This window comes from Dermacentor variabilis, chromosome 6 (genome assembly GCF_050947875.1).
Source record: "Dermacentor variabilis isolate Ectoservices chromosome 6, ASM5094787v1, whole genome shotgun sequence".
Classification (NCBI taxonomy): domain Eukaryota; kingdom Metazoa; phylum Arthropoda; class Arachnida; order Ixodida; family Ixodidae; genus Dermacentor; species Dermacentor variabilis.
Window position 1 is genome coordinate 198,413,999 of NC_134573.1, and position 22,577 is coordinate 198,436,575.

Genomic DNA, 22,577 nt, shown 5'->3' on the forward strand with positions numbered 1-22,577 from the left:
AGATGCGCGAGGTCGTCTTGTTGAACAGTTCCTCTTCTCTTCTGGTGCATGCCTGCTGAATAAGAAGGCACCCACATATTATTCTCTCGCCAACAGAACATTTTCATCAATTGACCTCAGCCTAGTTTCCACGTGTATACTGCCTGAACTCGAATGGGAAGTTATGAACAATCCTTACGGGAGCGACCACTTCCCGATACTGATAAGAACATCTAAAGAAAACGAATGTCCTCCACAAGCTCCTAGGTGGAAGATAGACACAGCCGACTGGGAGAAATTTCGAACTCTCACTAACATCTCATGGGCCGACATGTCTTCTCTAGAAATTGATGCTGCTGTAGAGTATCTTACATCATTCATGATGGATGCCGCATCAAAATGCATATCCGAAGCGAGTAGTCTGGCATGCAAACGACGTGTACCGTGGTGGAACAGCGAATGTCGGACCGCCCGTAAGAATCAGAACAAGGCGTGGGGGTTGCTGCGAGCTTCTCCCACCGCTGAGAATCTTGTCAACTTTAAAAAAATAAAATCCCAAGGTAGGAGAACCCGCCGACAGGCCAGAAGAGAGACCTGGCACAGGTTTTTATCGAGTATTAACTCGTTTAGGGATGAGGCCAAAGCCTGGAACAGAGTTAATAGGATTAGAGGGCGGCAAACACATTCACTCCCCCTGGTGAACACACAGGGCGATACACTGCAAGACCAGGCAGACTCACTTGGGGAATATTTTGAGAGCGTGTCAAGTCCAACAAATTATACACATTCCTTTCTCAAATACAAAGAAACAGAAGAACGTAAGCCATTAAGAAGAAAAGGTCGAGAGAATGAGCATTACAACTGTCCTTTTTGTATTGCTGAATTAAGAGCTGCCTTGAGCGTATGCAACAGCTCCGCACCTGGATCTGATAGAATCATGTATGAAATGCTCAAAAACTTACATAATGACACGCAGGTTACACTACTCACACTTTTCAACACCATTTGGGATGCAGGGTACCTTCCAACCGCATGGAAGGAAGCCATTGTGGTCCCTGTTTTGAAACAAGGCAAGGACCCTTCCTCAGTGGCAAGTTACCGCCCGATAGCCCTCACAAGTTTCATCTGTAAGGTGTTTGAAAAAATGATTAATCGGCGACTCATCCATTTCCTTGAACTGAGCAAAATCCTTGATCCCTATCAGTGCGGCTTCCGAGAAGGGCGCTCCACAACTGACCATCTTGTACGTGTCGAAGCAAATATCCGGGACGCATTTGTACACAAACAATTCTTCTTATCCATATTCCTCGATATGGAGAAGGCGTACGATACGACGTGGCGTTACGGAATCCTAAGAGACTTGTTAGAAATGGGTATCCATGGAAATATGCTTAACCTAATAGAAAGCTATCTGTCCAGTCGTACCTTCCGGGTAAAAGTAGGAAATGTACTTTCGCGTCCTTTTACGCAAGAAACTGGTGTACCGCAAGGAGGCGTGCTCAGCTGCACACTCTTCATCGTGAAGATGAACACGCTTCGCGCTTCATTACCACCGGCAATCTTTTATTCTGTCTACGTGGACGACATACAAATAGCTTTCAAATCCTGTAACCTGGCAGTGTGCGAGGGACAGGTACAGCACGGCCTGAACAAAGTCTCAATGTGGGCAGACAAGAATGGATTTAAGATCAATCCTAACAAAAGCTCTTGTGTTCTTTTTACAAGAAAGAGAGGCCTGGTTCCGGATCCTTCCTTAGAACTGTGTGGACAACGAATACCTATCAGCAAACAGCACAAATTCTTAGGTATCATACTTGACTACAGACTCACTTTCATTCCACACATTAAATATCTGAAAGAAAAATGTCTAAAAACAATGAACCTAATGAAACTCCTATCCCAGACTACATGGGGTAGTGATAGGAAGTGCTTAATGAACCTATACAAGAGCCTAATTCGGTCTCGATTGGATTATGGTGCTGTAGTATATAACTCTGCCGCCCCGAGCGCACTAAAGATCCTAGATCCTGTCCACCATCTAGGAATCCGATTGGCCACTGGCGCTTTCAGAACGAGTCCCATACAAAGTCTATATGTAGAATCAAATGAATGGTCTCTCCACCTACAGAGATCATACATTAGCTATACATATTTCCTTAAAGTACGCTCTAATCCTGAACATCCATGTTTTGATACCGTTACTGATATGACGTGCGCTACACTTTTCAGCAATCGTCCCTCCATAAGACAGCCTTTCTCGCTGCGTGTGAAGGAGCTTAGCGATGAAATGCATGTCCCACTCATCGAGCATCGCTTAATGCACCTAACCAAGCTCTTACCTCCTTGGGAGTGGCAGATGATACACTGCGACATATCTTTCATGCAGGTTACAAAACACGCTCCAGAGACTGAAATCCAGATGCATTTCCAGGAACTGCAATACAAACACTCCTGCACGGAGTTTTACACAGACGCATCGAAGTCACGCGAGGGGGTGTCATATGCAGCCGTCGGTCCATCCTTCTCGGAATCCGATTTACTGCATCCGGAAACTAGTATCTTCACGGCTGAGGCCTACGCAATATTGTCGACCGTGAAGCATATAAGGAAATCAAAACTCAGAAAGTCAGTTATATATACGGACTCCCTTAGTGTTGTGAAGTCTTTGATGTCGTTCTGTAAGCACAAAAATCCTATAATAATTGAACTCTATTCTGTCTTATGCAAAGCATATGTATCTAACCAGGATGTGGTTATATGCTGGGTGCCTGGCCATAGGGGCATCCAGGGTAACGTTCTAGCGGACCAGATGGCCACATCAATTGCCTCACACACTGTTAATTCTACTGCTGCAGTCCCTGTCACAGACCTGAAACCCTTCTTAAGAAGGAAACTGCGAAACTACTGGCAACGATTGTGGGACCTGGAAACAAGTAATAAGTTGCATTTAATAAAGCCACAATTAGGTTTCTGGCCTCCTGTAACAAAATCACGCCGGACAGATGTCCTATTCTGTCGCCTCAGAATAGGACACACATTTGGCACACATAACTTTTTACTCACTGAAAATGATCCTCCAACCTGCGGTAGATGCGGGGAGAGGCTGACCGTCCTCCACGTCCTCCTGGAGTGTCGGGCAGCCGAATCTGAAAGAAGGAAAAATTTTTACTAGCATACCGGCAGCACATCCCCCTACATCCCGTAATGCTACTCGGCCCAGAACCTTTATTTGACACCAACACAGTACTAAATTTCCTGAAAGATGTCGTCCTGCATGTTTTTAGCCCCACATGTTCGTAGCGGGTCCTCTCTTCAGAGGATGCCGCTGCGATATCTCTTTAGTATAGCACATGCCTCTAGGCGCTTGTCTTTCAAGGGCTCTGGCGAGGCAGCAGTGCTCCAAGTAATTTTAACATCCTACATATTTTTGATTTTGCATCATTCTTCTACGATGGATTTTAATGTTCATAGTAATCGTCATTAGTCATCGCCATAATTTTATAGCACGTAGATTTTACGCACTTTACAGCGACAATTTTTAGGCCACTTTACAGCCAAGTCACATCTCCATAATACATCGTCAACATCACCACTTGTCATGGCGCTCTTTGGCCAGGCCTGGCCCTTGCGCCATTAAACACTACATATCATCATCATGTACGTCTCCTCCAATCATAAGAACTGGGATGACGTGCTTCCGTTCATCACTTACGCATACAACACGGTGAAACACGAAACCATGAACTATAGCCCATTTCATCTCCTGTATGCAACGTTACCGCGAAGCCCTCTGGACACTTTCTTACCCTTCGTACTGCACAGTGACGATTCTGTATCGAAGACATTGTGTCTCGCCGAAGGTGCCCGTCGAATAGCTCATCTTCGTACTCTGGCCTCGCAAAGTCGCTCAAAAGAGCGATACGACAACCGCCACGTACAAGTATCGTTGGGAAAAGGTGACTTGGTCCTTCTTTGGACACCGCAACGCAAGCGTGGATTGTGCCAAAAGTTCTTGTCACAATATTCAGGCCTATATGTAGTTATGGACCGCCTGAGCGAACTCACTTACGTCATAGCTCGCCTCCTGTGCAATGGTCGGCGATCAAGCAGAACTCAGCTGACTCATATTGCTCGCCTGAAGCCTTTCTACCCTGCTTGTCCATCCTGACTCGCCCCACAGGCTTCGTCTGCTTGCGGTGAAATGTAACGGACACGAAAGGCGCGGACAAGAAGAGAGAAGAGAAGACGAAAAGAACGAGGAGTTTGAGAGGCCAGGCTGCGCTATGATCACGCTACGATCATCGTCCATCTCCTGTAAATAAAACCATTTCTTCGCAATTCTTCGTAACAATATATATTGCGCACTTTACAGCAAATGTTCTTCGGCCTCTATACAGCCACATTACATATACCTTCTGGAATTCATTGCTACATTGACAACTCATGATCACTTCCTTGGTGCTCTTTGACCAGAACTGGTTCTTGTGCCATTAAGTACCATACATAGTCATCATGAATTAACTCCTGAGAGTTTTCCACTGCCATGATATTCAGTCTGCCTTGATCTGATAAGCATGCACCCATTTCATGCGAAGCATATTACTAGAGCTCAACCCAGCTCCTCAGGCGCGGCGGTGTCGCCTTCAATACCACGTGACACCGTGACGTCACGACAGAGGAGAAACGGGGCTCCAACTCGCGACGTCGCGGCGGTATATAAGCAGCTGCGCTTGCCTCTGCTAGACACTCACGAGGTGAGATGCCCCCTGGAGACAGAGCTGCTCGTTGGAATGAGAAGCGAAGGTTGCGGCGTGCTACAGAGACTGATTTTCTAGGTGGCTTTGGCTCAACTCTTGCAAGATGGGCTGGGTGGGAATCGAACCAGGGTCTCCGGAGTGTGAGACGGAGACGCTACCACTGAGCCACGAGTACGATGCTTCAAAGCGGTACAAAAGCGCCTCTAGTGAATGCGGTGTTGCCTTAGAAACGAGCTGTTTCTAAGGCTCAGGCGTGCGTCGCTTGCTCAGGCGCACATTTCGTTGCCGCGCCGAACGCTGCGTTGCTCGACGCTCACCGCGTCCAATGCGGGGCGCGTAGTCGCTGCGCCGTAGCCCATTGTCTTACACCCCTTGGCGGGTCGACGGGAACGCTGTCGCGTTCCACTCTTGAAGGCGAAGCAGAGTAACGCATGAGTTGTTTCTTCGTCTAGCCGAACCAAATATAGCCAAGCAACAGCAGTTCACCAGGCTAAACAGTGGTTCAACAACTAAAATAAAGGCTAGTATGCTTCGCATCCTGGGCTTAACCTTAACTAAGCCACAGCCATTTTTTTTTTCAGATGACAGCATTTTTAGAGTAATTTAAGAAATCTAAGAATTTAGCCCTTTGATGATGGCACATATAAATACCCCCCAAAAATGTTATTTTCTATCTAAATGTGCAAAGCACATCAAGAGTGAGCATAATCAGCAAAAAACAAGATATTTTGCAGGAAGCTCTTTCAGCAATAAGTAGGCTTCAGCCCAAGCTACTTATGGCTTCGTTTTAAATTTGTACAGATAGTTCTCATCATTTGTGAACCATAGGTACACATTTCATTTGCCTTACATCACGTGTGTGACCCCACTGCAGCCAGAGATCTTACATCAATTTGTCTCTTCTGACCATGCTTTCAAAACAAAGCAAGTCGCGTGCCAAGCTTCTTCTTCCTTGTCCTGTGTTCCTGCTCTGTACCAACAAATGACAGCTGCTGCCTGTCATTCAGTGTTAGCCAAAACATTTAGCCAGAAACTTGGGAAAAAGAAGAAGAATAACTTTATTGAAAGGTCCGGCAAGTTATTTGGGGATTGGGCAAATATCACCGCCTAGGTGTCGGCCACAAGCCCTTGAGCTTTGGTGGCTTCCTTGGCCCGCTGTACGGCCCATAGTTTGTCTTCGAGGGCAGAGCTGAGCAGCGCAGTCTGCCAGCACGTTCAGTTCAAGGCTGCATCCCTGTTTGGAACCCCACTTTGTTCGCACTCCCGTAACATGTGTTCTAAGGTTGCCCTGGCGTCACAAAACTTACATTGGCTTGACGAAGTGTAACAAAGATTCACAATCGGAGAGTTTAGAAATGTTCTTGTCTGCAGCTGTTGTCAAGTGACCACCTGTCTCTTGTTCATTTTCTCGTGTAGTGGCAGCAACTTGCACCTCGCCAGTCTGTAGTGTTGTGTGATTTCTCTGGGACTCGTCAGGCGATCCTCCTACTCCCACCCCTCGCCCAACGCCGTGGTCGAGGCGGCGGCGGTGGTAGTGATGGTGGTAAGCCTTCGAGCTGACCCTTGCACCGCCTTGTTGCCAGCAAGCGAGGTGGTGTGGGCAGGCGCCCATACAATGTAAAATTCCTTATTCTCAGTTTTGCCCTCATGTAGTATTCGTAACGCCTCAGGGGAGATGCGGCCATTGGCATAGTCGCAAACTGCCGTCTGGGAGTCGCTTATCCCTACTTTGGCTGTGGTGGTGGCCACAACAAGTGTGATGACCACCTCCTCCACCGTCTCCATGTGCACCATGCATAGCGTGACAGTCTTGCAAACATTCTTGTGATCTACCACCGCGGCCGCGAAGGCACGCCTGCATGCATACCTAGCTGCATCCACGAACACTGTATCTTCACAGTTGCCGTACTTCTGTACATCCTGCGCTCTCTTTTCCCTCTTACCCCTGTGGTAGTCCGGGTGCATCTTCCTCGGTAGTGGAGGGACCACCAACCTGTCCCTGAAGTTTCTCGGTATGTCGACTTTGATGACGTGTTGAGCATGATACCTGATGCCTAACTGCCCTAGTATGTATCTGCCCGCCCTGCTCATGGAAAGGCGTTCATACTGCACAATGTCCTGTGCCTCTATCAATTCCCCCAGCGTGTTGTGTAGACCCAGATAGAGTAACCTGCTTGTGTTGATCGGTAGCCCTATGGCCTGTTTGTAAGCCTTTCTGATTAAGCTTTCCATCTGTCTTCTCCGCTACCTGTCACTTGAGGTAGGGTGCCATGTATGTTATTCGACTAATTACGAAGGCCTGAACTAGCCTGATCATGTTACCCTCTTTCATCCTGCTGTATCTGTTGGCTATGCGTCTGAGTAACCTGACGGTCTGTGCCACCTTCACTCTCCCCATGGCCTCGCCGAAACTTAGGAAGAAAAAAAATTTCTTCGTGTGTTTAGTGGTACTTGTTGCGGGGCTTATTGGCACATATTCAGTAAATATAAAGCAGTGCAACCTGGAACACTGTATGTTGCCTGTAAGCGACACTCATCACTAAAGGGTTTATAGTGTGACAATACTTAGGAGGGAGGATCAAAGGTGAACATCTCGGCAACCTTTGGTTTGCAGGTGACAGTGTCCTGTTCAGCAATACTGGACGGATTACAACAAATGAGTGAGGACCTTAAGCAAGAAAGTGTATCAGTGGGGTTGAAGATTAATATTGTTGTGTCCGACCATAATAATTGGGATGAAGTTCTATCATTTATTACTTACGCCTACAACACCGCCAAACACGAGACAACCGGCTACAGCCCCTTCTTCCTTCTATATGCTTGGCCGCCCCGGTATACGCTCGACACTGTCCTCCCTTTTTACCACCACGACAATCCTACGGTTGCCGATACGCTATGCCTCGCTGCAGAGGCTCGAAGACTTGCGCGTCTGCGGACTTTGGCATTGCAAGAAAACTCCAAAGCCCGCTATGACGCACGACATCGGCCTGTTACATATCACCCTGGTGATCTTGTTTGGCTTTGGACTCCCACAAGGAAGCGCGGTTTGTCCCAAAAGCTGCTGGCAAACTACGATGGACCGTATGTTGTCATCAACAAAGTCAGCGAAGTGAACTATACTCTCGCCCGCCTCATGAACACTGGTATACGTTCTGCTAGGACACAAGTCGCGCATGTCGCAAGGTTGAAATCATGCACGCCACGACAAGCTATTTGACTCGCCCAGTGGGCTTTGTCTGTGAGGAGAGGTATGTTGCGTCCAAGCACGTAAAAGGGACGCGGGGATCAAGAAGATAAGAGGAGAACGAAGACTGTGCAGCGGCCATTCCTGCTGTTCGTAGCCTGCTGTTCCTGCTCTCGCATGCCTAAATAAACCCCTTTTCCCCGTGCTTGTAACAATATGCAGAAGACAAAGATAATGTTCAATGTTCAATAGCCTGGCAAGAGAGAGTAAAACATCTTTATTATTAATATTTGAACCGAGAGAGCAGTGTGGGAGGAACCCTCAGTCGAGGGTCCCTAAGGTGATTCCAGCTATGTTTCGAGTCCGTTGTATCACAGCTCGGAGGACCTCGGGAGGTCCGTCGTGGGGGGCATCATCCCACAGCTCTTTGTTGCGCATGGGGGTAAAGGAGAGCTGGCAAGGGAGGAAAGAGGTTTGCAGTGCACCCAGTCGTGATGTGGAAGATTGTGGGCGAGCTGCCACATCCCGGACAACGATCTGCATAATAGTCTGGGTAGAATTTATTGAGAGAGACAAGATTTGGAAAAGTTGCGGTCTGTAACTGGCGTAATGCCACTGCTTCCTCTCACGAGAAGGACGGCGGCAGTGCAGCGTGCATGCGACGAATGCGTGTATAATGATGTGGGATGTCTTTGTAACAAAGCAAGGGATCCCCCCACCCTGAACTAGTCGCCTCACCATGCCGAGCCGCCCGGAGGGAAATTTCTCGGGCAACATGTGCACGTTCGTTCTTATTCGTTCTTATTCCTTATTCTCAGTTTTTCCCTCATGTAGTTTTCGTAACGCCTCAGGGAAGATGCGGACATCGTTACCCAGCAGCGAGGTATGATCAGGGGCCCAGAGTAAGTGGATGTGGGGAGGTGTGGTTCGTGCATTTTGCGGTATCTGTTCGAGAATTTGGTGTGCTAGTAATGTTGTCCGCATAAATAGCGTGGGCGACATCAGGGATCTAGTCGAGTAGCCAGGGGAGCCCTGCGAGCGCAATATTGAATAGAGTAGGGGAAAGAACAGAGCCCTGGGGTGTCACACGTCCTACAAGCCGAATCGTACCGGATCGATGCGGTCCCATTCCTCGAAGAAATGTGCGGATATAGTTGTACATACGAATTCCACAGTGCGAATGTGCAACATTGCGAAGTATGAGGTCATGTTCAACTTATCAAATGCCCCTTTTAGGTCAAAGGCGAAGAGTTCTCTCGTTTGGGCGCATGACGGAGGTCCTATGACTTCCTCCCGCAATTGTAAAAGCACATCTTTGGCAGACAGATGAGCTTGATATCCGAATTGAGAATGACAAAAGAATGATTTTCCTTCGAGGAAGGGCTGCAGACGCTGCAAGAGTACATGCTCCAAGAGCTTACCAATGCGGGATGTTTGGGAGATAGGCCGTACGTTTTCAACCTTTACAGGCTTGCCCAGTTTAGGGATCAGTGTGACGTCGGCGTGTCACCATGCTTGGGGAAGCGTGCCCTTGCGCCAGCAATCATTGAAGATATGGGTGAGGTGGTTAATATCTGCGTCACTGAGGTTACGAAGAGTGGCAAATCGGATGTGGTCGGCTCCCGGTGCCGTGTTGCGGTGTAGGTCTTGTAAGACCACCCGCACCTCGTCAGATGTGATGTCTGCATTGAGCAATTCGTTCGCCTCGCCTACACGAGGATTGTCAGGGTACTGCGGCAGTGGGCCTGTGAGCATAAAATGCTTCTCTAGCTCCCTGAGGAGTGTCAAGACATCGTCCCTGTACTCTTGCATTAGGATGTGCAGCTGCTGAAATGTTTTTCCCTTTGTTGTGGTGGGGTCTGTGAGTGATCAAAGAATTGACCACGTTTTTGCTGTGCTCAATGTGCCTGAGGGGTGGTCGCAAAATCCTCACCAGTTATTCTTTGTAAGGGTCTCTGCACACTCCTGGGATTCCCATGTAATTTGATCTATACGTTTCCCTAAGTTTGCGGTTGAGGCGTTGTCGTTTCCATCGTCGTGTCAACACTCTGCAAGCGTTCCAAAGATGAAGTAAACGGGGGTCTATGTCTGTTGTGTCGGTTGTGGTACGCAGTGTGTACGGGGTGGCCTCTAGATCTTGTGTGAGAGAGTCAAGCCAGCGTTCGTACCCCTGACCCTCAGGTGGGTCCTGGCGATGTTCCCTGAATTTCACCAAATTTGTTATACACACACTTCGCTCGAGCCTGCGTGCACCCCGTAATGACAAAGTGGTCGCCACAATGTAGTGGTCACTACCAAGGTGCTCCTCTAAAGGCCCGTGTGCAACACTGGCCTAGTCGTTGCGCACGAAGGTGAGCTCAGGGCAGGTGTGACGAGATACGCTGTTGCCTATCAGAGTGGCGTGCTCTGGGTCACTAAGCAGTGTGTATCTCTTGTTACAGATGACATTCCATAAGCGGGTTCCTTTAGCCTGCGATTTAACGTAACCCCATGCAGTATGCGGAGCGTTAAAGTCGCCGGCCGCCACACAAACCCGTTCAAAACTACCAAATTTTGTTAGTAGGCATTGAAAACAGTGCGTACGTGAATGGGGGAACTATATACATTGGGTATAAAGAGTCTCTCGCTGCGTTTACCTTACATAATTATTTCCAATATTTGGTGAGGAATGTCAATGCTAGTCGTATGCATGCGACATGTAACATGTTTCGAAACTATGGCTCCAACAAGAGGAGAGACACCCGAGAGCATGCTGTAGCCAGGTAAAGAAGGGGTGCAATTGAGTTCCTGTAAGGTGATGACATCGTGAGGGTTCATGGATGTGGCAATATACTGCTGTAGAGAACCTCGTTTTTGGCGGAATCCCCTACAGTTCCACTGCCACACCACTAGTTGCTCCGCGTTATGCGGTGCCATCATCATTGTTAGAGGAAGCAGGAGGTCGTGCATAGGGATGCGTGCAACGGGTGCCCGCATTTGAAGGTTGCGGCCGAGAGCCTTGGTCGGAAAGCCCTCTTTTGTTGTAACCGCTAAGCTCAGGAACTTGCATGCGTGCGAAAGTGCACTCTATATATGATTTCACTTGCTCCGTAATCCCTATTCGTAGGTCCTCCATTTGGCGTTCTATCCTGTCCAGAGCCGCCTGCATACTAGTGCTCATGTCTGCCACCAGTGCATCCATTTGTTTTTGCAGGCACCCGCAACGCACCTCCACGTTACGACGTAGGCAGGCTATTTCTATAAAAGGATCGAGAGTTGATATTGTAACCAACAGTTACAACAGCCGTTTCTACGAAAACTGATTTATGCTAGGCGAACCTGTGCCCGTCAACAAAAACCGACTGAGCACTCAACAACAACAAAAAACGTCCCTCGAGCTTCGCTCCTTCGAACGTCGTTCTCCTTTTTGTCGCCTCCTGTCGCGTGCCAATCGTCCGATTCTCGCGCACGAGCCGCCGGCCTGTCAGCACCGGCCGAGCGTTGCCTTGCGGTGCTTTGCTTGACGCTCGCGGTGTGGCGGCTACGCAGTTGGGATATGTCAGTCATCTCTTTCTTCTCGCAATACTGGCGGCATTAGCCCCCTCCGAATAAGCATCGTCCCGATGCGTAGGAAAGGCCTAGAGAAACCAACTGCTTTAGAAGGACAGTGGTCAGAGGATGGCCGGTGCTAGGCTTGATCGTATGTGCAACTTCTGTTAATCAATGCCTTTCATAGTATGGCTTCATTCGTACTACGTGTACGAGCTCTGGGCAAGTCGTGCGTCGTGTGGAGCAGACTTGGCCTTCAGGAGTTACCTCGTAGTTTAAGGGACTTAACCGGCGAAGTACTTTGTAGGGGCCAAAGTAATGGTGCAGTAACTTCTCCGAAAGACCGGGCGTACGTATAGGCGTCCATACTCTCACTTTGTCTCCGGGGTTGTACTGTACCTCTCTTCGCCCTAGGTTGTACCGGTTTGCGTCGACGTATTGCTGTTGTATGATACGGTGCCTTGCCAACTGCCGTGCTTCTTCTGCCCTTTCTATGTACTCGCTAACGTCAGGGTCGTCTTCGGTGCTGTTGTCTACAGGTAACATCGCGTCTAGTGTCGTTGTTACTGTCCGACCGTAAACAAGTTCAAATGGCGTGAAATGTGTCATTTCTTGTACTGCAGTATTATACGCAAAGGTGGCATATGGTAGAATTCTGTCCCATGTCCGATGCTCGACGTCCACGTACATTGAGATCATGTCAGCGAGCGTTCTATTGAGCCGTTCAGTAAGGCCGTTTGTTTGTGGATGGTACGCTGTGGTTTTTCTATGAGCAGTATGTGTTAGTTTCATAACAGACTGCATCAAACGGGCTACAAAAGCTGTTCCTTTGTCTGTTATAAGTATCTTAGGTGTGCCATGTCGTAATACTATGTGTGTGACAAAAAACTGAGCCACTTCAATGGCGGTTCCTTTTGTAAGAAAAGAGGTCTCAGCATACCGGGTCAGATAATCGGTTGCTACCACAATCCACCGCTTTCCTGAGGCTGAAACGGGAAATGGTCCAAGTAAATCCACACCTATTTGTTCAAATGGCGCTGTTGGTGGCTGTATCGGTTGCAGAAAACCTGCTGGTTTGAGTGGCGGTGTTTTGCGTCTTTGACAATCTCGGCGCGATTTGACATAGTGCTGCACTGAATTCATCAACTTCGGCCAGTAATATTTCTGGCGGATTCTCGCCAGAGTCCTACTAACGCCTAAGTGGCCAGCTGCAGGGTCATCATGGCAAGCTTCTAAGATTTCAGCTCGCAGCGATGATGGTACGAGAAGTAGAAACGTCTCACCACTGTGCTCGAAGTTTCATTTGTAGAGGACGTTGTTCCGAAGGACATACGAACACAATCCGCGAACGAAAATTCGAGGCACTTTCACTTGTCGACCCTCCAGGTACTCGATGAGCAGGAGTAATTCCCGATCAGTACGCTGATGATGAGCCATTTCCGTCGTATTCACAGCCCCAAGAAATGGGAAATCTTGCTCGTATTAGGTGACGTTGCCTCGATTGGTGCGCGTGATAAGCAATCAGCATCATTGTGCTTGATACCGGACTTGTAAACGACCGTGATGTCATACTCCTGTAGATGCAAACTCCATCTAGCGAGCCTTCCAAAAGGGTCCTTGAGGTTCGCCAGCCAGCACAATGAGTGATCATCGCTGATCGCTCGAAACGATCTGCCATATAGGTAAGGCCAGAACTTACTGATGGCCCATATAACCGCCAGGCATTCCTTTTCTGTAGCTGAGTAATTTGTCTCGGTTTTCGATAAGGTACGGCTTGCGTACGCAATGACTTTTTCTTCTCCATTCTGCCACTGAATAAGTGTGGCACCGAGACCAACGTTACTCGCGTCGGTGTGGATGTCCGTTTCGGCATTTTCATCAAAATGGGGAAGTATAGGAGGACTCTGCAAGTGCCGTCGTAGTTTAGAGAAGGCGTCTTCTTGTTCTTTCTCCCACACAAAAGGGACATCTTCTTTTGTCAGTCGCGTGAGAGGTTTGGCAATTTGATAAAAATTTTCTACGAAACGCCTGTAGTAGGCACACAGTCCCAGGAAACGTCTAATAGCTTTTTTGTCTCTTGGCTTCGGAAACATTTCTACTGCAGTGATCTCTTCAGGATCGGGGCGGACGCCTTCAGCACTGACAATGTGTCCGAGAAAGCGGAGCTCGCGAAAGCCGAAGTGGCATTTTTCGGGTTTTATGGTCAATCCCGCTGTGCGAATAGCATCCAGAACTGCTCTCAGTCGCTGCACGTGCTGCTCGAATGTAGTGGAGAAGACCACCACATCATCAGGTAGACGAGGCACGACTGCCTTTTCAGTCCGGAGAGAACAGTGTCCATCATCCGTTGGAATGTGGCTGGTGCAGAACACAGACAAAATGGAAGCACCTTAAACTCGTATAAACCATCCGGTGTCACAAATGCCGTTTTTTCGCGATCTCGCTCGTCCACTTCTATCTGCCAGCATCCGCTTTTGAGATCCAGAGGAGAGAAGAAGTAAGCATTGCGTAGTTTGTCCGAAGTGTCGTCGATGCGGGGGAGTGGATAAGCATCCCGCTTCATGACGAGGTTGAGTTTCCTGTAGTCAACACAAAATCGTATAGTGTTATCCTTCTTTTTGACTAGGACTACCGGAGATGCCCACGGATTATTGGATGGCTGTATTACATCGTCCTTGAGCATTTCCTGTACTTGACTTTTTATCGCTTCTCTTTCCTTGGAGCTACTCGGTACGGGTGTTGGCCAACTGGTCTTGCAGGTTCTTCGACCACAATGCGGTGTTTTGCGATGGGAGTACGACGGACTTTCGATGAAGTCGAAAAGCATTCTGCAAACTCTGTGACCACGTTCACAATCTCATCTCTTTGTAGTGATGACAGCTCTCGGTCAATGTCGATAGAGGTAAGGACACTGTCTAAGTTGGCAGAAGCTGGTGATGCTGCATCGAGGGTTGACACATCCGCGAATTGTGCATAGTCATGAAGAGACGCTATGGCTGTTCCCTTCGCCACTTGTTGTCCCTCATTGCCAAAGTTCGTCAAAATGACGTCCGCATATCCGTTACGCAGGTGAACTAGGCCTCTTGCCACGCATATTTGCTTTTCCAGTAGCAGCCCGATATTTCTGTCTGCAAGTCCCTCATAGTCACGAAATATGTCGCTCCTTACAACGACAGTCATACTGCACTGTGCCGGCACTTCATCCACAATACGGAGAGAGGAAATATGTGGCTCTTCTCTATCAGAAATGGTAACAGCACTTTCTGTGGAAAACAACACGCGCGTGATTCTTGCAAGTCGATAATTGCGCCATTCATTTGCAAAAAGTCTATGCCCAGTATCAGATTACGGGAACACTCAGGGAGAACAATAAAGCTGCTGACTTATGTAAAGCCTCTAATTGCGATTCTTGCTGTGCACATTCCTACGGGGTCGGCTAAGTGTCCCCCCGCTGTACTTATTGGAGATCCGGTCCAATGGGTCAATACCTTTTTCAATTTTCTGACGAGTACACTGCTAATAACTGAATAGTCCACACCAGTGTCTATCAACGCAGTCACTTCGAAGTCGTCGATGATGACGCGCAACTCGGAAGTAACGGTGTCATCACTGCACTTGCCCGTCGTTTCGTCACTGCCGTCGTCTTGTCGGATTGGCGATGGAGGGCCTTCAGTGTTCCGGGTGTCAGCGGCCTTGCCTCCACAGGTCGCTGGCTCTAGTTTTCCAGTCGAGAACTTTGGGAGCGATACCTCGGTGAAACGGAAGCGGGACGCGGACTGGTCCACCTATAACGCATAGGCTCTGCTGATCGAGGTTCATGTTGCTGGGGGTTCCGAACAGTTTGGCGCGTAGATAAAACTGCCTCAATCTCATAAGGGCGCTCACCGTTTCGAGGGCAAGGCGCATTCACAGAGAAGCCACGCAGTCCTACTCGGTGATACTGGCATTCCCGGTATAGGTGACCAGCTTCTCCACAGTGGTAGCAGAGGGGACGCCGGTTTGCAGTGCGCCATACATCGCTTTTACGTGGGCTTCCTTCTCGCATGGGCTGCACATTGCGAGGAAGTACCCGGGGTATTGTGGCCATTCGTCCAAAGTCGGCGCGTCCTAGGTCCTGACGTAAAGCTTGGGCGTACGATATCCACGGCTGACGCTCTGGCTGTGCGTGGGGCCGTACCTGAGGCTCTGGCTCACAAATTACTTGCCGGACTTCTTCGCATATGACATCAGCAAGTGAGGACACCGTAAGAGGGCTTTGGGCCAGCTGCAGTTTCTGCAGCTCTTCCCTTACGACGGACCTCACCATTTCGCGTAGGATGTCCATGTTGTTGGGGAGGGCTCCTGACCCAACGTCAAATGATGCGACGCATACATCTCTGTTCTACTGCCGCGCATGCTGCTGCAGCGTCTTCTCCATCGTCATCGCCTCTGATCGAAATTCGGCTACAGAGCGGGGCGGATTACGAACCAGGCCGGCAAAGAGTTTGTTTCACACCGCGCATTAGGTGCCGCAATTTCTTGTCCTCAGCCATGTTTGGGTCAGCTCGGCGGAAGAGGTGGGTCATGTCTTCAATGTACATGGTCACACTTTCATTGTTCCGCTGGTTCCTCGCCTGAAGAGCGGCTTCTGCCCTACCTCTGCGGTCCGTGCTTGGGTACGTAGCTAGTAGCTCTCGTCGGAAGTCGTTCTGCGATGATAACGACGCTTCGTGGTTTTGAAACCACGTGCGTGCAGATTCCTCCAGCGCGAAGTACACATACCGGAGTTTCTTTGTCTCGTCCCATCCGTTACACCTGGCGACACGCTCGAAATTTTCGAGCCAGTCCTCAGCATCCTCGAATGTGTCTCCGTGGTAGGATTCTGGCGTCCGGGGTGAGTCAACGACGACATGAGAAGGAGTTACTTGAGTAGCCATCACACTGGTACCTCGGCTGGCTGCCGCTGCTGCCCTTAGTGAATCGGCGAGAGGACCAAACTCGGGGGCCTCACCTCGTATGCGGCGACTCGTGCGTTGGTGGACAGGCGTTAATTCTGTTGGCTCCAAACTTCCGGGGATCCAGGCTACCTTCCCTGGCACGTGTGCAGCTTGGAATCATCCCCCGCACCTCCACCAGATATGTGACCAACAGTTACAACAGCTGTTTCTACGAAAACTGATTTATGCTGGGCGAACCTGTGCCCATCAACAAAAACCGACTGAGCACTCAAGAACAACAAAAAACGTCCCTCGAGCTTCGCTCCTTCGAACGTCGTTCTCCTCTTTGTCGCCTCCTGTCGCGTGCCAATCGTCCGATTCTCGCGCACGAGCCGCCGGCCTGTCAGCACCGGCCGAGCGTTGCCTTGCGGTGCTTTGCTTGACACTCGCGGTGTGGCGGCTACGCAGTTCGGATATGTCGGTCGTCTTTTTCTTCTCGCAATGCTAGCGGCAATATCGAATTAGTAATAGGGGAAGGGGTAGGGAGATATTTATGCGGTAGAGCGAGCTGTGGGGGACTCTTCGTCCAACCTACCTCCCGGGGCGCCTCCGTTGCTGTTTTCTTCTCCAGGGTCCGCGGCACCCCCGTAAAAGCCAGGGTCACCTTGGCTGGGGCGTTGGTCTGCAGGGCCTTCTTGTAGGATTGTTGGGAAGATGGGGAAGGAGGCCGCTTCTCCGAGAGGCGCACCGATGCCTCGCGGGATCGGGACCTAGTCTTGGAGGTGGTCGGAAACTTGCGACGGGATCTCGAACAGGTCTCCGACCGAACTTGTCCGGTCTCTTTCATTGGGGCGCATGACGTTCAGGTATCTGCCGTATCTGTGGTTGTGGTCAGGTCGCTGAAGGGTTGGAGTTCACGCTGCTCTTTCTCGACAGCTTTCCACACCCAAGCCTTGTTCAGTGTCTGCCTAGCACGCCGCGGGCAGTTTGGATCCATTGTAGGGTGGGTCCCGTCACGGAACCTGCAGTGTGGGGTGCACGGATGTGACGGTGTGGGGTTGTCAGTCCTGCACGTCGTGCAAATGACCACCTGCGGCACAGGACAGTAAACAGCCCAATGGCCGAGCTTGTGACATATCTTGCAAACCAGTTGGTGGGGGCGATGGGGGTAGCAGCAGAGTTCTGCACCATAGAAATGCACGTAGCGAGGCACTTTGAGTCCTTCAAATGTTACCAGTGCAACATTGGTTTGACCCATCATTCGTGCTTGAAGTATTTGAGTTCCAGGAGCCAAAAGCTCATCCACTAGCTTGGAAGACGGTGTACCCGGCAAGAGACCAGGAACAATTCCCTTGCATGAGTTGTCTGGGGCCACAAAATATGTTGTGATGGGATAGACCTGCTGACCAAGGTTCAGCTCCCTCACCTTGTACAATGCGTCAGCGACGTGTGACTGGGGTGTGCTGATGATTGCCAAGTTCTGCTGAGGTCGCGGTCTGAATATGATGTCCTGACGACCCTCGGTAGTCAAGCCGGCTGCACTCCATAGAGCACTGGCGAGTTCTGGGCGCGTCCACTTATCGGGACAAAGTCCTCCGTGTGGCTGCAGAATTATCTTTTCATCGCGCAAAGGAAGTCGAGGCAGGTTCTGGTTCCGACTGCGCTTGCGTACGGTAAGCTGAAATGCCTAAGATGTTCTCGGAGGGTTGCATCTTAGCGTGCGTTTGACGGACGCGTCGCTTATGTATGACTGTCCTCCAGCAGCAACCTGCGTCGTCGTCAGTTTTGTCGTGGTAAATGTTCAGAGCAGCATATTCCTCCATCCTTTCCCCGGTCAGAGTGTCCACCTCTCATTGTTGGGAGGGAAAATTGGCGATGATGGGATTGGCAGCCAGTCCCGCCGTAACCACCTCGGGCATTTTCATTGTTGCCGAAAAACGCGCGGCGGCATTCTCCGTCGCCGCTTGCGTCTCCTGCTCGTTGGAAAATGATATTGCAGTAGAGAAATGCTCCATCGAAATAGAGCGGTGAAATGGCCGAAGGCCCTTTGCACGCCTGTTTAGAACATGGGCCGCGGAAGAGCTGGTTGCTTGGCGCTCTTAGTTTATGGTATAGAAAACACGGCAGCTATGGCCCCGGCAGGGGCAGCCGTGTTGGAACTGCATCAGAGCTGTAGGGGCGCGGGGAGCAGCAAAAAATAAACTCGCGGCATACAAGGTTGGTGTCAGTTTGCGGAGAACGCGGTGATCTGAAGTGTCGCAGGCGAGTGGGCGCGGCGGGACGTGCCGTAGTCGAAGGAGAAGAGAAACCAGGTGTCCACGATTGCCGAAACACGTCTCTCTTAGCCTGGCAAGGGAACAAGAATTCAGGTTCGCCAGTCGCCCTCTAGATTCTGTACAGGAGTATGTTTATCTAGATCAATTACTCACAGGGGACCCTAATCCTTCGAAGGAAATCTACAGAAATATAAAAATGGGTTGGAGTGCATACGCAGGCATTACCAAATCCTGACTGGGAGCTTACCACCATGAGTATGATCATTGCATTCTACTGGTGCTAACATATGGGGCAGAAACGTGGAGGCTAACAAAGAAGCTCAAGAACAAGTTAAGGACCACGCAAAGAGCAATGGAACGAAAAATGTTAGGAAGAGACAGGAAGAGACCATTGTGGATCAGAGAGAAAATGGGGATACCTGATATTGTAGTTGACATTAAAAGAAATAATGGAGCTGGGCAGGCCATGTAGTGTGTAGTGTGAATAACCAGTGGACCATTACAGTTACAGAATGGATTCCAAGGGAAGGGAAGTGTAGTCGAGGGTGGCAGAAAACTAGGTGGAGTGATGTGAAATTCAGAAATTTGCAGGCGCAAGTGAAATCAACTAGTGTAAATCAGAGGTAATTGGAGATTGCACGGAGAGGTCTTTGTCCTGGCAGTGGACATAAAAATAAGCTACTGCTGATAATGTTGACCTTGACAAAAGACTGTGATCGTGCTGTGTTCCTAGCCTCACTTCTCCACTGTGTCAATCATTTCACATGCCACAAACAAATTCGTAGCCCTGGTGGCATTGTTCAGGGGGCCATCGGGTGCCACGCATGAGCTGCAGGTTGCCTATAGCAGTGTGCAGTCAAATTAGTTTTAGAAAGTTAGATCATAGCCATCATTGTTTTAGGGAAAAAAGTAATACTGAAGTTGCTTTCATGCTTTGTACTGCATCTTTACTTGCCCTTGTAGCCTGCAATGCACTGAAGGTAAACCGTAGAGTAACACTTCAGGCTCATTCCTTCTTTTTCCATTTGGATTACAATTGCAGTGGTGTGCTTTTAAGTGACTGTGAGAAAAATTTCGGTGGCAATGATTCCTTGTGCAGGTGACCTATCAACTGAAGATCCTCACTACCGCCCTTTTCTCACTGGCACTGCTCAACAAGAAGCTTGCAGCTGTGCAATGGGTGGCGCTTCTGGTGTTGTTTGTGGGAGTAGCACTCGTTCAGCTGGCACAGATGGGTGTGCATCCCGCAATCGTGGAGGGCCATGTGCAGAGGCCCCTAGTTGGTTTCCTGGCCATCCTGGCAGCTTGCTGCTTATCCGGATTTGCAGGTGTCTACTTTGAGAAGATCCTGAAGGGCAGTGACGTTTCTGTGTGGATGCGCAACGTCCAACTGAGCACTTTTGCTGTCCCCTTTGGCTTGCTCACGACACTTGCCAATGATTATGCAGAAGTTCATGAGAAGGGATTCTTCTATGGGTACAACATGCTAATCTGGATCGTCATACTTCTGCAAGCCCTTGGTGGGCTGCTGGTTGCAGTTGTTGTTAAGTACGCTGACAACATCCTCAAGGGCTTTGCCACTTCGCTTGCTATTGTGCTTTCATGTGTGGTATCAGTGTATGCCTTTGAATTCCACCTCAGCTGGCAGTTTGTGGCTGGTGCAGCGCTTGTCATGGGCTCCATCTTTCTCTACAGCCGACCCAATGCAAGCATGGTACAGTTGCACATTCCATCACGCAAAGTTTAAGTACAATGCATAGTACAAACAACAGTGCACATGCTGTAGGCATGCTTGGATAGTGATGCATTCCTTCAGTGCAGCATGCCACAGTAGCACTTGTATCAGGACATCTTCTGGCTCGCACTACGCTAGCAGGCAATCAAGGCAAGATTATGCACACTCCTGTCAGTGATGGCTCGACATGAGCATGGCTTGTAAGCAAAAGCTTCAGCTACCTTGTGCACTGTGGTTTGCTCGATGCATTGACTGTTCGCATTGGTCCAGTTGTTGTGTACGTGTAAAGTAGGCTATGTATGAAAACGATTTCTCATTTTCTAATTCCCTTCGATTACAATTTAATAAAGCTATGTTGTGAAAAAGCTTCTTTCTGTTCCATTTATGAACCAGAAAGCATCAGGTGTGATACAGATAGTAAATACTGAAGCAAAAAGTATTTGCAATACACATACAGGATACTAAAGGAGAATATTTGTATCTGGCGCAATACTGGCTCTTGATATCACAAGATACTATGGCACATAGGAACACTTCTCATGTAACTCAATTCTAAGGGCCCCTGCAAGTTTACAATAGAGTTGCCTTGCAAACTTCTTAAATTTTGCCAGGACATTTCTTTAAAATGTTCGCTTTTAATACGTAAGAATTTTCTCAACATTATAGCTTGGTGTTTGGTATTGCTTGAAGTACTTGCTTGAGACCAGCACAGGGGCGCGATCGGGGATCGTTGTTAGGAGCGCGCATTCGGTTGCGCCGCATGCGATTGACCTAGGCCGCGCCGACTTCATCAGTTGCATGAAGTCAGCACGGCCTCGTCGAATCGCGCACGATGCAACCGAACAACGATCTCCAATCACGCCCCTGATTTGTTATACGAGTACTAGACTGCAACAGCTATGATTACAGAAGACTGGGAAGGTTCACACAGACAAAAAAAGAGCTCCACTTAAATACAAGTTTGCAGACGACTGCTGACAGAACACTATCAGTCCTATCATTGTATTTTATAGCCATTTTTTTTATAGCTTGGGCACTTGAAGAATGCTGTATGGCAAAAAAATTCATGCAATTATTGATGCTGACTGAGTTATGTATTGCATACATTCAGTTCGTCACTCCTTATATGTATCATCCCTCGCCATGCCTTTTGTTATTTTGTTCCTATTTTGTTCAGAGCGCGCAACTGAACGCATGCATGTTCCGAACAATGATCCGCGATCGCGCCCCAGTCTAAATGTACATATATAGCCTATGTACGTGTCATTGACCGGCTCTGTTCTCCGCAGGAAATCAACTTGCCATGTAGCAAAAGCTACTGGGCATGTGAGTGAATGGCAGGAGCCAATGAGCAGATTATGTCAGTCACCAGATGTATTAATTTGGGCTTGAGCCGCTTTCTCAGAGAAGGGAGCAGACGACACAGAGCAGATTACACAGCAAGCCAGTTGTGCGTATGGCTGTCCGCAATTGCATATCACAATTGACATGTAGAAATAATTAGCGCGTGTGCAGCGTTGTTCACCAACAATGTAAACTTGAAAATGCTGGTGGAGGCACATTTTCATGAAAACATATAGTTAGCGAAAAATTTAGGAAGCCCAAGAGATTAACCTAATGCCTGTCATTCTAATAGAACCAGAGGTCAAATTTTGTATGCAGGTCTGCCAAAAACAAATTGTAGCCTAACTCTATTAACGGGCAAACATACACAATTGATTGTAACGGGGGCATGCTGACGCAACCCTGATAAATTGCTGCTATAGGTCTTCGCAACGTTCCTACTGCACATGCTCCCTTTGAGGTAATATGATCTATATGTGAACTCCAGTCTAAGCTTTTCGGTGTACACTACACACAAATATTTAAGTGAATTCACCTGTGATACTTTCTCCTTGATAAAAACTCAGAATTTCCACAGGAACGCTTTAAGCAAAAATTAGGATGGCGCTTGTTGTGATATCAAGAGAGAGGTTAATGACATTAAACCACAATTCTAGGTGGCTCATAGAGGACTGTAGAGTTTGGCACAAAGCATGTAAATCTATATATACAGCAAAAAATGCTTTGTCGTTTGCGTATATGTACACATACACATCCTGTTGCAAAGGTACAGTACTCTGTAAAACATTAAACAGCAATGGCGATAGGACTGATCCTTGTGGTAGGCCTCTTGACTGTAGATACATTAATGAAGACATT

The 22,577-nt window shown here is 48.8% G+C and overlaps 1 protein-coding gene across 6 annotated transcripts in view; it reads left to right on the top strand.

Moving 5' to 3' along the window:
* LOC142586054 (UDP-galactose translocator-like) overlaps nt 1-20,745 on the top strand; it is a 116,787-nt gene extending 96,042 nt beyond the window's left edge. For all 6 annotated transcript variants that reach the window (XM_075697314.1, XM_075697310.1, XM_075697311.1 and 3 more), the window contains one exon: nt 19,740-20,745. In XM_075697314.1, the coding sequence (XP_075553429.1) occupies nt 19,740-20,387 (648 nt within the window). In that variant the 3' untranslated portion in view covers nt 20,388-20,745. The remainder of the gene's footprint in view (nt 1-19,739) is intronic.
* Nucleotides 20,746-22,577: the final 1,832 nt, after the last annotated feature.